Source organism: Pseudochaenichthys georgianus, chromosome 16 (assembly GCF_902827115.2).
Source record: "Pseudochaenichthys georgianus chromosome 16, fPseGeo1.2, whole genome shotgun sequence".
NCBI classification, from domain to species: Eukaryota; Metazoa; Chordata; class Actinopteri; order Perciformes; family Channichthyidae; genus Pseudochaenichthys; species Pseudochaenichthys georgianus.
Window position 1 is genome coordinate 29,081,376 of NC_047518.2, and position 14,701 is coordinate 29,096,076.

At 43.8% G+C, this 14,701-nt stretch overlaps 1 protein-coding gene across 1 annotated transcript; it reads right to left on the reverse strand.

The window, feature by feature from the left end:
• Nucleotides 1-303: 303 nt before the first annotated feature.
• On the reverse strand, nt 304-7,057 carry crabp2a (cellular retinoic acid binding protein 2, a). The gene is made up of 4 exons (XM_034102820.2): nt 6,679-7,057; nt 2,707-2,885; nt 2,048-2,164; nt 304-976 (listed from the first exon to the last, which is right to left on the reverse strand). The coding sequence occupies exons 1-4, from the start codon at nt 6,758-6,760 to the stop codon at nt 926-928; spliced, it is 429 nt and encodes a 142-aa protein (XP_033958711.1). The 5' UTR covers nt 6,761-7,057; the 3' UTR covers nt 304-925.
• Between the last annotated feature and the right edge of the window lie 7,644 nt (nt 7,058-14,701).

Here is a 14,701-nt window from a genome sequence, read left to right on the forward strand (position 1 = left end):
AAAAGATGTTGGGCCTTGAATCACAGCGAGGGAGGAATAACGAGGGCATGTGGCAGAGAGATGATTGACAGAGAGATGGATGGGAAGACAGAAAAACTGAGAGGGGGCGAGAGAGACAGAGAGGGGGGGGGCAGACAAGTTATTCTAGTTGCAGACAGCTGGCGAGAGCCTAAAATAAGATGTTGCTATCTAATGTGTACATGTTCTGCAGCTACACTCTCAAACCATAAAACATGTGCCCTGTTAATCGCTTTATGCCCCTAATGGTTTTCAGTTCAGGAGGGCCAAGAATCCACGTCAGGCTGAGTTAATATCGTGCTTTATTGTTTTTCCAGAAAGTGTTGTTTCCTAGGACCACATTTCATAAAAAAGAGACAGAGTAAAAACTTTAGCAGTACCGGATCAGACTCCTAGTGTGGTAATAAATATAAAATGTCATCATGAGATAGAAAAGGTTACATTTGTGGAGCAGGGCTAAAGGAAAAGAGAGGAAGGGGCACATCAAAACTGACCTGAAACTGTAAGAGGTCAAAGATTGGTTACACATCTACAAATGTAGTCACACACACACACACACACACACACACACACACACACACACACACACACACACACAGACAGACACGCGCACACAATGCCAAATAAATGAGCTGTCAATCAACAAATCTATCATATTTTCGTGTTTAAAACCCAGCTGGTCATGTTTGCTGGAGCTGGAAAGACAGCGGGATAACTCAGGAGCTAAGACCATCGTGTAGATATGTGAAATACTAGATACAGTTACCACATGAATTACAAAGTGAAGATAACAGAGATACTGGAATAACTAGAGACTGCTATCTCCCAGTGCCGCCTTAACAAAGGGTGGTGGTGATGCAGGAGAGGGGGGGGGGCTGGAAGGACAAAAAGTGAGAAGTGCTCTTGTTCATTGCCGCTCGTAGACTCTGCTGCATATCACATTGTCTGCTCCCATGGTCTGTAAAGAGGAGAATGTGGGTGGTTAAATACTGGCAGTTTTTAAAAGTTAAAGGTGGGGTAGGTAATTTTGGAGAAACCAGCTCGAGTGCGCTAGAATTTGAAAATACACAGCCGGAAACAATCTGCCACTTCCTTACAGAGCCCCTCCCCCAACACACACGAACGCGCACATGACCAATGAGGGCACGAGATAAGTTTGTGCACAGATGGAAGGCTGACAGGCAGGCAGGCAGGTGGGCCATCCAGTCATTTTACCTTTAAGTATTATCATAAATGTTGATTTTAAACCTTTAAACCTCCAAATTGACCAGTTGTTAATGTCTCCAGTGGTGAATATATCACTATGCGAAACTCTTTCGAACAAACAATAAGGAATCTTTTTAAGCAAACATGCAGCTCCTTGCAAAACACGTTATATTACGGCTGGCTTCTAAAGAGCAGTTGTAGTTCTGGTGTTTTAAAAACATGCCAGGAGTCTCTGATTTGAAAACACCCAAGCAACCATTGTTTCAAAAATAGTTATGTTTAAAGTGTGTTCAATTTGAAGCTCTGTTTTACTCCTGAGAGAACTTTAGGATGCATTCTCTGGTTGGAATGGTTAACCGGTTAATTTCGTCAGATAGTTATTTTTCAGTCAACCTGTGACAGCCTGGTCATTTCTTATTAAATAGAGTTCTTTCTGTGGATTTGCACCTTATTTTTCACAGACGAGAGTTTTGGTAGCTGTCAGAAAGAAATAATTATATTCAGTAACATCGTTTTTTGTGTTTCTTTATCAGCCTTCACTTCACAAATCACTTTACGTCCCAGTTATCTGTTTGCCCTGCCCTTTCAGATAAGACACTGTTTGCACACTCCCTTCCATGACTTCAAGCGCGACACAGAAGCTTTCATCTCCTGCCAGGAAAATAATTACATTGGCATTTCAGTTCTCTAAACTCAATTATATAATTATACAATCTAAAGAAAACACTTCAGATTATAGTCTGTAGTGATTTAGTTGCACAAACGCAACATCTCTATAGAATCTTTATGCTTCTACATCTAAACTATAGTTTGTGTACTGTACCAGGATCAGTTTGCCGTCATTGGTGATCTCTCGGGTCCAGGATGTTTTAGGCCCTTCTCCTTTCTGCAGAGTCTGCTCACAGCTGATCTTACTGTCGGTTTCCCAGCGTGGATGACTCTGAAGACAGATGAAGAGAGAAGGAGATAAATCGTTGGATGCATGCTAATTGTTGGATGTATAGATGAATGAATGCACTGATGTATGTGACGCCATTCAGATGGGAAGGGAGATAATGGAGAGAGAAACAACAAAAGTGGAGCAGGTGATCACTGCGAGGTGATCACTGCGAAGTGATAACTTGCGATGCGCTCATCGTTACGGTTGCAAATGTTTGCTTTGGAGACGGACAAACAGAGGCTATGTTTGGGAAAACGGAGAAAGCAACGGGGAGAATTAGGGAGGGACGGAGGGCAGGAAGGGGCAAGAAGGGGGAAAAGAGGGATGACAAGAAGTTAAAAGGGGTCGTAAAGTGTGTGAAGGAGGAAAGTGTAGAATGATAGGCCTTCAGAGACTTAAGGGAGGAGTAAAGAAAGGCTATCAGTCCAAATATGATGAAAAGCCAAATGAAACAGATTGATGTAATCTGGACAGCTCCCTCCCCAAACGCATATTTATTCTATTTACTTATGTGTGTATGCAGAGAAAATAGTGCTGTGTACCGTGCAGGGGCGTCCGTCCACAGTGATCTCATTGAACTCCTGCCCCACAGTGAAAGTAATGTGGGTGGTGCGGACGGTGGTGGAGGTTTTAATGGACAGCGTCTCTCCGTCCTGCGTGATCTCCACCAGGGGCTTAGAGGCTGCCTTCACCGCAATCATACGCAGCATCATGTTCACACCTGAAAGAAAACCCGCATATATATGACAATGATAAACTAGACAGGTATATAAAAAGAGATTAAGGTTTGATCAAAATGAATGCAGCTTTGTCACTTTTGTGTGTGCATGCAATGTCATTTGTTACATTTATTATTATTCTTTCAGGAAGTTAAACAGACATTTCTTTCAATCCTGCACTCACACAAACTCTTCTCGCCGTTGTATGCAGGAACTTTTGTATTTGAACCATGACAGGGGACTGCGTGTGCTTGTGTGTTTGTGTGTGTGTATGTACGTGTAAATGTGTGTGTGTGTGTGTGTGTGTGTGTGTGTGTGTGTGTGTGTGTGTGTGTGTGTGTGTGTGTGTGTGTGTGTGTGAGGTCATGACCGGCACATCTGCATTCCCTCCAGACTTAATAACACACACACACACACACACACACACACACACACACACACACACACACACACACACACACACACACACACACACACACACACACACTCAAACACATGGGCTAATATGATTATTTGTACTGCCTGTAATTTAATCTGCACTGTTCTCCATTTTTCAATTATATAGCACACGTATGCTCACATACAGCGTGGGAAAAGAGAGGGAACCAGGAGCAGAGGGAAAGAGGGAAGGCAGATGGGAGGGGGAAGTCAGACAGACGAGGGGCAGTGGTCTGTGGGTGGTGTGTGAAGATCTCAGCCCAAGTGTGAGGGGAAGTGTGTGTACGTCGTCCTGCGTGTATCTGCCGTTGAGTTGGGTTTCGCACTTCTCACCTCTCACACATTCCCACCTGTCACCATGGGTAAATATATACACACTCTGAAATGCACAGTCATTCAGCGAGCATTAGTCCAGGCTGCACACTGTATGCACTGTATGTACAGCAGACACAACACAGTATTTATGTGCAGTGTCATCGCGTGCAGAACTATTTTTTCATTGTGATGGACTCATTATCACCTCTTGCATCGGGCCGCATGTTGAACACATATCAGTGTCTTATAAACGTGTGTTTGATTTTCATGTAGTAGTAGTAGTTTCACAGATTTGCAGTCAAGTGTGGATACTAAGTATATGCACTCAAGTACTGTGCTTAAGCTCACATTCTGCTGTACTTTGTATTGTATTGTAATAATACTTAACATTTTAAGGGTACATTTTTTACTTTAAATATGATGCATCTTAAATTAACCCAGTTAGTAAATAGCTACGTTAAATTCCCAGACACAAAGAGACTCAGTCTACTGGTACATTTAGCGGACATCAGTTGCATAGTTATATATAATTAATGAGAACCCCACACAATCAAAGAATGAGTATACAAAAAAATAAAGGTCATCTAAAGGTCAGTAAACTGATAGTGGGGTTCAACCAGCATTATAGCTCCAGAGCCTCTTGAGAACAAAAATGTCTCCTTCCTAAAAGTGTGGATTACTTCAGGCAAACAACCGGCGAGTGGACTGAACTCTTCATGGTGGCTCAGACTGAAGAGAGGAGTCAGTGCCGGACTGCAGACCGGTTTGAAGTTTCTCAAGACACTGCCAGTTTTAGAAGTAAAAAATGACCTAAACAGACTTTTTATATTTACACAAACCTGGCCACATGAGGACACACACACACACACACACACACACACACACACACACACACACACACACACACACACACACACACACACACACACACACACACACACACACACACACACACACACACACACACACACACACACACACACACACACACACACACACACACACACACACACGGATAGACAGACGGTCAGGGTTGGAGGTCAAAGAGCAGAGGGCAGAGGAAGCATTTGGGACACTGGAGGGGAGGGGGGCAGGAGTGAGGAAAGGGAGAGAGGATGGAGGGTGCTGGGTGCTGACAGGCTGCCTCCAGCTGCGCTTTGCTCCCCGATGAAGCAGAGGGGCCATTCCTCTCAGTTAGTCAGAGGGAAAGTATAGGAACACATGCTGTGATACATGTTTGTGTGTGAGAAAGAGTATTGGGTTCAACAGTGGCACTTGGTGGAGTTTAACCTAAATGATGTTGCAGATCCTCCTCAATGAATACTTTTCTTACATCTCTATACCCTCGTCTACGCCTACTTGTGCAAAAGCATGCACAAATGCCCTCTCATTACACACGGTGCAATATCTGCCACTTTTACATTTGTCATAGAACCTTACTTTCCGCCTGACTCACCAACACACAGGCTGAGACACAGAGAAACATAAATAGAGGGAGATAAACAGACAGTTTGAGACATATTAAATGCTAATTGGTGTGTCAATCTAACAGGGAAGTTGGAATTTGAGCTCCCACCCATGTGGTAATGTGTCTACATTCAGAACAATAGCGCAACTTGCCAGCTATTTTAATAACCTTCATATGCAGTTGTGTGTGTGTGTGTGTGTGTGTGTGTGTGTGTGTGTGTGTGTGTGTGTGTGTGTGTGTGTGTGTGTGTGTGTGTGTGTGTGTGAGAGAGAGAGAGAGAGAGAGAGAGAGAGAGAGAGAGAGAGAGAGAGAGAGAGAGAGAGAGAGAGAGAGAGAGAGAGAGAGAGAGAGAGAGAGAGAGAGAGAGAGAGAGAGAGAGAGAGAGAGAGAGAGAGAGAGAGAGAGAGAGAGAGAGAGAGAGAGAGAGAGAGAGAGAGAAAGGCCCTGTTGTTTGGTGTAGTCATCTCATAAACTCATCTCGCCGTGTGCGCCTACGTGATTATATGAATTCCAGGTGTGTGCTGGCAAGTCATTTCATGGGAATTGGCTACTAACGACAGACGGCTCTGACGCTGACATGCACGCGCAGAGTCACACACACGCGGCCTGTGCAGACTCCATATGCACCAGTGAAGTTACAAAACAGTGAGAAACTCAGCAGCAAGTGTTTGTCTTTTGTTCCCCTTCTGTCACATCAGATAATGATGCGACTGTCCAGCACTGTGTCATGAAATAACGGTCCTCTTTAAGAAACACACAACATTAATTACACTGTAATCTGAGTTTTTTTTTTATTTGAACTGTTATTGTCATACTATATCTTAGATCTTTTTATTTAAGTGTATTTGAAGTGTACTAAGTATTATGTTCGTAACCTGTATTTCAATCAGGCTTTATAATTATTTGAGTGACCGAGATCATGTAAGTGTATTTCAAGTGTATGTATTAATTTATTGAGCTGTACTTAAATCAGGTTTTAAAATTGTTTGACTGATAGAGATCATGCAATGTTATTATTTGTTTATTGATTGTTATGAACCTGCCTGATGACCACAGATGGAAATGAGCTATTAGCTATAATCTGGCATATTGCATCTCTTCTCTTTGCTGAGATTAATGTTTTTGGTCCTTTTATAAATAAATACAAACAAAACACACACACACACACACACACACACGCACGCACGCACGCACGCACACACACACACGCACACACACAAAATCCGAGGCTGTTTTACAGACAGATGTGCTGCCGTTTGTCTCTATTGTGTTAGCAGGGGAGGCCAAAGGGGGAGAGGAGAGGACGAGGGGTGATGCTGGCTGGAGGCCAAGCACTCAGTTTTGGGTTCTGCAGAATGACAAAGACCCCCTACCCATGCGGTACAGAGGGTGATCCTGGTGCGCGGGCAAAGAGGAAGATTTGACCTATAAATGTGCTGAGAAAGCTGCAGTTTGAGCTGACACATCTTATCTGTGTCATTACGCACAGAAATTAAAGCCACTCTTGCGCAAAAATTCAAACTGCCACATTCGGCCAGGGGTTTTTCTTTGAAATAATAACTTGAGTCACTTACCCAACTTTTTTAACAGTTCCTCGAAGTTTTCAGAAGTCTTCATCTCCCAGGTGCCGGCGAAATCAGGGATTTTTCGCTCCATTTTATGCTGCAGGTATTTTGGGGATTAATAGGTGTACTGTCAGGTCCAAGTGTGCTCGGTGCGCTGATGTCCTGCGCGTCTTGCTTCCAAAATGCTCCAACTGTCCCTTCTGAGTCTCGTCTGGGTGTGTGTGCGCACCGTAGGTGTTGGCTCTGCGCGTCAGTTTCTGCTGCCCTCTTCCCGAGATGAGTGGACTGTTAGGGCTCTGGTCTAGACTCTTACCTATGTGCCGGTGCACTGTATAAGTGGCTGCGCTTAATATAATTGCACGGAGAGCTACTTGTGTAGGGATGTACACGCCCCTAAAACACGAACCCGCCCCGAAGGCCAACAGAATACCGGCAAAAGTCCTCAATGCCTCAACCTGACCACGCCCCTGAATGCAACATGTGCACTTCAGGGCTGTCCACAGAGACAGAATTGATAGACCCATCTGATCCACGCGCCTAGCTTGAAAGCCACCGCGCCCTGATGGTCCTGTGAGCTCTGGAGAAACCCCTTGATATAATGTTATATCACAATGTCGAGGTGTATGAGGTGTTTTGGCTTATGAGGCAGCCAGTAGGCTCATATGTCGGTTAAATTAGTGACTTCAATGCGGTTTCATTATACAGGGAAGCCAGACCAGTCTGTTGACAGAACATGTCGTCTTGGCAGGGCGGTGCAAAGGAAGAACCAGTCAACTGGCAGACTGAAGGGTGGCAGAGTGTGTGTGTGTGTGTGTGTGTGTGTGTGTGTGTGTGTGTGTGTGTGTGTGTGTGTGTGTGTGTGTGTGTGTGTGTGTGTGTGTGTGTGTGTGTGTGTGTGTGTGTGTGTGTGTGTGTGTGTGTGTGTGTGTGTGTGCGTGCGTGTCTGTGAGAAAAGAGGCCAAGTCCACCCCCGCAGCCTCCTGTGAGCCACGGCGGTGAGTCATAAAAATAAAAGCGGTGGTAATGGGATACAGCTTCTGGCCTCGACCGGTGGGCTATCCATTTAACTGGGCCTGCGTCAGAGGAAAAATCACTCCGAACGCGGGAGGGAGGCAAAGTGGAGAGAGAGGCAGAGATTAAAATAATAGGTGGGATTGGCGCATGTCGGCGGGGTATCCTCAGGGCTTTTCGCCCCCCCGCTGCTCGGACGGAAGAAAGGGGAAAGGAGGAGGAGACGCCGGGGCATTTGGAACCGCGCGTCAGACGAGCCTGTGGGGCAGGGTCAGGGGCCCGCGTGGTTGGAGGGAGTCCTATAAAGAGCACACACACACACACACACACACACACACACACACACACACACACACACACACACACACACACACACACACACACACACACACACACACACACACACACACACACACACACACACAGTGTATGTCGGCGCACGCGCACGCGCTGATGATGGATGGCAACGGGACAAAGCCGACGTTAACTATTGACTTTTGATGGATGATCCCATCCGCTACACTGCACGGCGTATTAGCGCGAGGTAAACCGGGCATCTTGGAGGAAGCCCCCCCAACAGGCCATAGACTTCACGCACACACCCCGGACCACGCTAATACACCGGCTCCATGCCAGACTTATAACAGACTCACTGACTAACAAAGGCGAATCACTGGCTCAGATTGAATCTTGGTAACGCAATACGCGCTTTTACGCACATGCGTTCAAATCCAGAGCCTTGCATCGGGTCAGCTGCTCTGTTTGATGTGAACAAAGCTCACTCACATTGTTTCCGTTATCAGACACACACACGCACACACACGCGCACACCTACACACATACACGTCATTGGCTACACACCATGCCACAATCACAGCAAGTTCCAATAACCGTGAGGCATGGACAGCCAACTGTAATTTCCTCTTCCACCTCCATTTCACTATCTTTGTTCACCATGACAGCTGACTTGCATGTTTGCTCATGCAATAATGAAATAAAACAGTAGAAAGTAGAAAAGTACAATTTAAAGGCCTGATTGGTTCACATCCACTACACATTTTATATATGAATGTAAAGCAGCATCAGGCTGCCTCTCTACTGCTACGGTGGTCTCTGCAACATGGCCTGTTCAGATGAAGGAGAGTTGATCATGCCCAGTTTGAAAGTGACTGATGCAAACACAAAGGTTACAATGGAGAGCTGTCCGGTGTTGGGAAAATTCATCTTCAGCCTCGCTGCAGGCTATTAGCATATTAGCATGACACAACAAGAAATGCATCAAAGGCCACTGAATCCAACAGGCAGCCGTGCAGCCCAGCGACAGCCTCACCCATCTTGTGTGCGTGCTGTCCAGAGGGGGCTTGATAAAGAGCTCTGAAATGTGTGTGATGCTGCATGTCAGCACGTGATGACAAAGCACCGCTCAGCATTCAGATGCACTCAACCGTGCTCTGCTCATATCAACCTTTCTCTCTGCACTCATTCCTTCCCTCCATTCCCCCTTTTCCTTTCTGCCTCTCCTTTACCTCACGCAACCCCCCCCCCACCCTCCTCATTTTCTTCCTCCTCCTCCTGTCAAGCTTTTGTTCCTTTGTGCCGCTCTGACACATTCCTCAAACACGCTGAAGAGAAGAAGAAGGGGAAAACAGAAAGGGAGAGGATGGAAGAAAGAAAAGGGGGGAAGCGTTAGAGACTAGAGTGCAGGTCATTTTTTATCTCATTGTTGGGGAACAGGATAGGGAGAGTGAGTCAGCAAAGAGAGCGAGAGAGCTTGGAGATCAAAGGCAAACAGAAAGTGACAGTGATGGAGAGCTTGAGACACTGAGAGAATGAAGCAGATATGTAAAGAGAGACTCCTCTGTCTTTCGAGGTGTAGAGGTATTGGTTTGCTCCTCTGGTGCCAACTTTATTTCACTCATCTTCATTTCCTTAAGTTCCCTTCCAACCATTATTCACCCGTATACTGTTAGTCCTTTTGTTGTCTTCATCTCTCTGTGTTTCTCTCTCATACCCTTGTTTGTAACTGATATACTCAACCGCCAACGCAGAGATTCACATGCTTTATTACATGCAAGCCAAACAAAGAGTATTGTGACTTGTTTATAATAACATTTGTCTCTTAGCAGCCTGAGTTCATGGCAGAGTGAAGAAATAAACTGCAGCTTTAATACAAAACTGTCTGTTTTGCTTTTGGAAAATCCTGATACCTAAGTTATATGTTGTACCTCTGAAAGTACAGAAGCAACTTTTTAGATAATACATGAATAACTTCAGTCCTTAATTGAGCAACAATTCCTAACATTTACTGTTTCCAGCATCTCCTTTGGGGAGCTTAGCTGCTGTGTCAGTTTGACATAGTTTTAGCTTTACCTTTATATTATCACAGATGTATCTACAATGAGAGTTATCAATACTTATTTTTTCATTTTTTCTATATCCATGCATTCAATGTTTTAATTTCCTGTTCTGTCCTAAATTGATCATTTTCAAAACACTAAATCTGACATTGAGACACAGTTGCAGCAGTCGAAACCATAATAGTCTGTATTTTACTCTCTGTTTTCCTTTTGGGGGGTCTGTCTCATTTGAATCAGGCTGAACCTTGTATCAGCGCTCTCCTCAGCGTGAACTCTACAATATCTCCACTCTCACTTCCTCCTGTGCTGCTTATTGTTTCCTATTTCCTCTCCCTATTCAAATGACACATATCTGAACCGGTTGGACTGTCTACAGAACATGTATTGTCCCCAAGTTTATCTGGGTGTGGAATGGGAAACTATACATGCACCATATTAAACTCCATGCAACATTTTCTGTATGTTTTAATACGGTGCCGTCCATAGTAGATGTGGTCCTTATAACATTCATTTTCGAAAAGGAGCTCCTTGTCTGCACAAGTTAAAGTGTGTGCCTGTGAAAGTGTGTGTGATCAGCCCGTAGTAAAGTCACTCTTCAGTAGCATTCTCCACTTTATCATCCAGATGACCCCCAGTAAAAACTGCTCACCAGTAACCCCGGTAACCCTGGTAATCCCAGATGTGAACTTGACCCTGGCCTTCCTCGTCGCTGACTCCTGGAAGTCATTATCAGTGGCCTCAACCCCCAGAGGAAGCCACTGCACAAGATGTGCACATGCATGCGGACAAAAGTGCCCCCGATTTACAGTATCTTTCTCTTATGATTTACTGCTGTGTCAGTGGCGGGTTAGGACCTCCCCTTGGGGTCCTGCGATAAATATGAAGGGTTGAGGGAAGATTAACTGGGCAGGAAAGGGGAAAAAACTGTTCTGCGACGCAAAGTGGTGTCCTTTTCTTTAATCTGTGCCCTTTTCTTATGAAATACTGCACAGTTCTGCCACCTCTGTTGTCTTATATCACAGTCTGACACGCAGTAATCACTCCCACCTTATACAGCAGGATACACAGGGTTTCTTTTTAAAGGACTGTGTCCTCAACAAACAGCCACAGTGTAACACACACATTCACGGCCAAAAGTGTGAAGCACTGTAAGCTGCTGCCGTGCTGACCCACCAAAACCATGTGGGTTTGATTAGAGCAGAGGAGATTGTAGCGTTTACAGAATGAGGGAAAAAGATAAGAAAAGAGGAACGGAGAATGGAGATTGAAAGTGTACATGTGCAGAATTATGTGTGGAATCACAGCTGGACAAAAATAAAAAGATTTTTGGCGCAATTATCTTGGGCCATCTGTGTGTGAAATATGCTTTGAATGCAGCTTCGTCTATATGAATATGTGTGTGCATGCATGCATGTTTGTATTGAAGTCTTTCTCAACCAGACATTTGTAATTCATTTATTCTCACTCTTACAGGAATCTAACAGAAAGTGTAATGCATTTCTTATAATCCTGCCCACACACGCATCTCGTCACTTTAAACTGGAACTTTTTTATTGATAGCATCAGAGGGGATTTTGGATTCAGTGTGTGTTTGTGTGTGTGTGCGTCTGTGCATAATTCAAGCTGAGTCTTCTTGTGTACATGCGACTAGACCTCCAGATGCCTGGGCAGTTGCACCCAGACGCCTGTATTACTCACACTCTATTCCTTTTGTCCTTCACCCCCCCCGCCCTTACTTTTTCCTCCCCCTCCAGTCTTTGTGGTTCTAATTATCACGCTCATTTGTTATGAGTTGGTCTGGATGGAGGGAGAGCGAGAGTTGAGAGCGGTTAGATTAAGAAGGAGAAAAGCTGAAGACGTGTTGAATCGAAATTAAAAACAACGTTTATTTTTCTTTAAGTTATTTTAAGTTAGCTCAAAGTCGTGGTCCAGACTTCTCTTCTGTTTCTGCAGTGTTCCACTCTGCCACTGCCACCTACAGTTTAACGAGCCAAGGGCCCCTCTGAGGTGCTACGTGACAACAGCCCTGTAAAACAGCATTGTATGGACTCAATGATGCTGCATTACTCTAAGTTCAACAGGAAGATAGGGGACAACAGAAGGGTTTAAAGGAGGGAGGTCAAATATGTAAAGAAAGGAAGTGAAGTAGATCAAGATGTTTATGGGGATGGTCGTGTGAAGTACAGTGAGCTACAGTGGACGAGAGGATAGATGCAATGAGGGAAAGCCGAGAAAAAGAAAAGTGCTGTTTCCCATACTTTCACTGCTTTTCGCCCTATTTTTTGCCCCTGTGCTGTTTGTTTTTTTAACCAACTAAAAAGTTCAATTAAAGTGCAGCCCTGTTTTTTTTATCTTACCCCTCCTTCTTCTTCCATCCTACCGCTCAGCCCCCCCATCCCCCACCCTCACACCGCCTCTCACTCTGCACTCATTCTTTTATTCTCCCGTTGCCTTTCCTCTCTGACCCGAGTGAACGCTTGTTGTTCGCTGTTGCTTTTTCCACAGCCATGATTGTGTGTCAGCGTGTGTGTATATGTGTAAATGTGTGCATTTGACTTTATGTGGATGCGTTTGTGTCGATGACTCTATAGTTAAATAATTCATACTTTCACTGTACGGGACCAGTGTGCGTCCCTAGAGTCTCCAGAATTGGGAATGGTGACATATTGATGTGTTTTATTATTTCTTCAATAGCACTCAGCAGAAATATCATACCCTGGTGCCTCGGGGCAGGAAACAAAAAAAATACCGTCAAGTTTAGGTGCGTCCTGTGATCTCCTCATGATCATATGACGTTTGCCAACAGCCTGTGAGAAAATGAAAGGATGAGAAAAAAAAGTTGGAAAACTAAATTATAAACGAACATTCACTCTCGTTGCACCAGAATCACGAGGTATACAATTATAGAAGGAAAGGTTGTATAATGATGCGCTGTGGAAGAATGGAAAGTTTTACAACATCAGGGCTGCATTTCTCTCCAAAGGACCCTCTGAGAGCTTTATTACCAGCTCAGACACGTGCAGTCAATGCACCAAATCACAATTTAACTTCAATCTTTACCTCCTCACTAAGATGCATTACTAAAGTTCCATCTGTCATCTTCTTAAATGAGACACACTTTAATGATTACCTTCTTCTGGAGTTGTTTCTTCTTGGTACTGAGAATATGATCAGCTTTAAAAGCAAAGACAGGCAGATTCATCTCCTTAGAAATGACATGTTTGACCTGCTGAGGGAAGACCTCCAGTTTTTCCAGGTCTTTTTTTAGGGGTTTAAGAAATAAAGATAGGTTGAAGTTACCATAGAGTTTAGTGAAAAAAGTCCAGGGTCAGGTTTAGCAGGTAACTGTCAGGGGGGCCGCAGAGCATTTAGTGCAAAGGTTACTGCGTGGCAATTAGTTTGTGAGTTTTTTTAATACTGCACACCAACCCTGTCACTTTTTATTAGTATTTCTAACGTTTGTTTGAACAGGGGAATATTCAACTTTAACGAGCTGTTTGAAGTTTTAGTTACAAAGTGTTTAAGAGCAACCGGCTGTCTGAAGTAGACTGTTTGTAGTCCAGCAGAGGGCGTTCTCATACTTCAGTCTCATTAACCTACCAGTAAACTAAGCTAACAAATAACAATAACAAAGAGGATACTAACTACCATTTAATTAACAAAAGCAAAAATGTTAAGTTGTTAAAGCCACACCTGTATGACGACCTAATCTTGTAGAGGGGCCCTTAAACCAAATATAGTTTTAAAGTCTCTTGTGATTACATGGTGGCTCTCTTAATAATTCTCTTCTAACCAAATCAACTAACAAAAAATGCACTAATTACTAAGAATACAATAACAATGTGCAGACAATAGGAGAGCCAGGCATACTTTCCCCCTATGGCACTAAGAGGTTAATACAGTGTTGTAAGAGTTTACATTTAAAATTAGATGTCAGGTTTAAAGAATAAAGGGATAAGTCCATGTGGACCTCTAGCATGGGTACATTCAAGAATCTGCGTGTAAAAGAGATGAATATGAAAAAAACATCTGAGACATAAGTGGTTTATTTGTATGCTGAAACATTGGGTATTTCAAATTGATTGGATGCAAACACTGATATGAGGAAAACAACAACCTCACCAACATGAATCTAAACACAGTTTACAGTTAAAGTGGTTGAAAAACCTTGACTCGTTTTCTTTGACCTCTTTCTGAGCAATACTGCCATCATCTGTGTGTCTGCAGTCTGCGCATGTGGAGGCTGATTATTAGTGTGTGAGAAATGGTCTGATGGTCTCTATTTACTTTATTACTGCATAAGATATATAATAACAATACGTTACAACTTGAGATCTGTTTGAATATTAGCACACGCTGTTACGGTGTAGCCAACTTGTGAAATTAATGTCTTTATCTTGAAAGTTGCACTGTAGAGCTGGGCCCTATCTTTGGGTGCAATGAGTAAAGGTCAATATTCTAGTCATGATATCAGTTTTGTATTGGTATTGATCATTCCTATCAGAGCACTGAGCGCAACTGACTCGACTTTACTTGTTTCTGCAGGGTTGTTTCTTGGTTATCCGGACACCCACTGTTTGCACATGTGAGTGAGTCACTGACTCCCAGCCCTATTCATAGTTTTGTTCTGGAAACTTTGACACTTCACAAATACAAAAAAGTGG

Coding starts and splice junctions, on each gene's coding strand:
- crabp2a (XM_034102820.2), bottom strand. CDS start 6,760: ATGGAGCGAAAAATCCCTGATTTCGCCGGCACCTGGGAGATGAAGACT. Junction 2,165..2,706: donor TGGACGGACGCCCCTGCACG/GTACACAGCACT, acceptor ATCTGTCTTCAG/AGTCATCCACGCTGGGAAAC. Junction 977..2,047: donor ATGACGGCAAACTGATCCTG/GTACAGTACACA, acceptor TCCTCTTTACAG/ACCATGGGAGCAGACAATGT.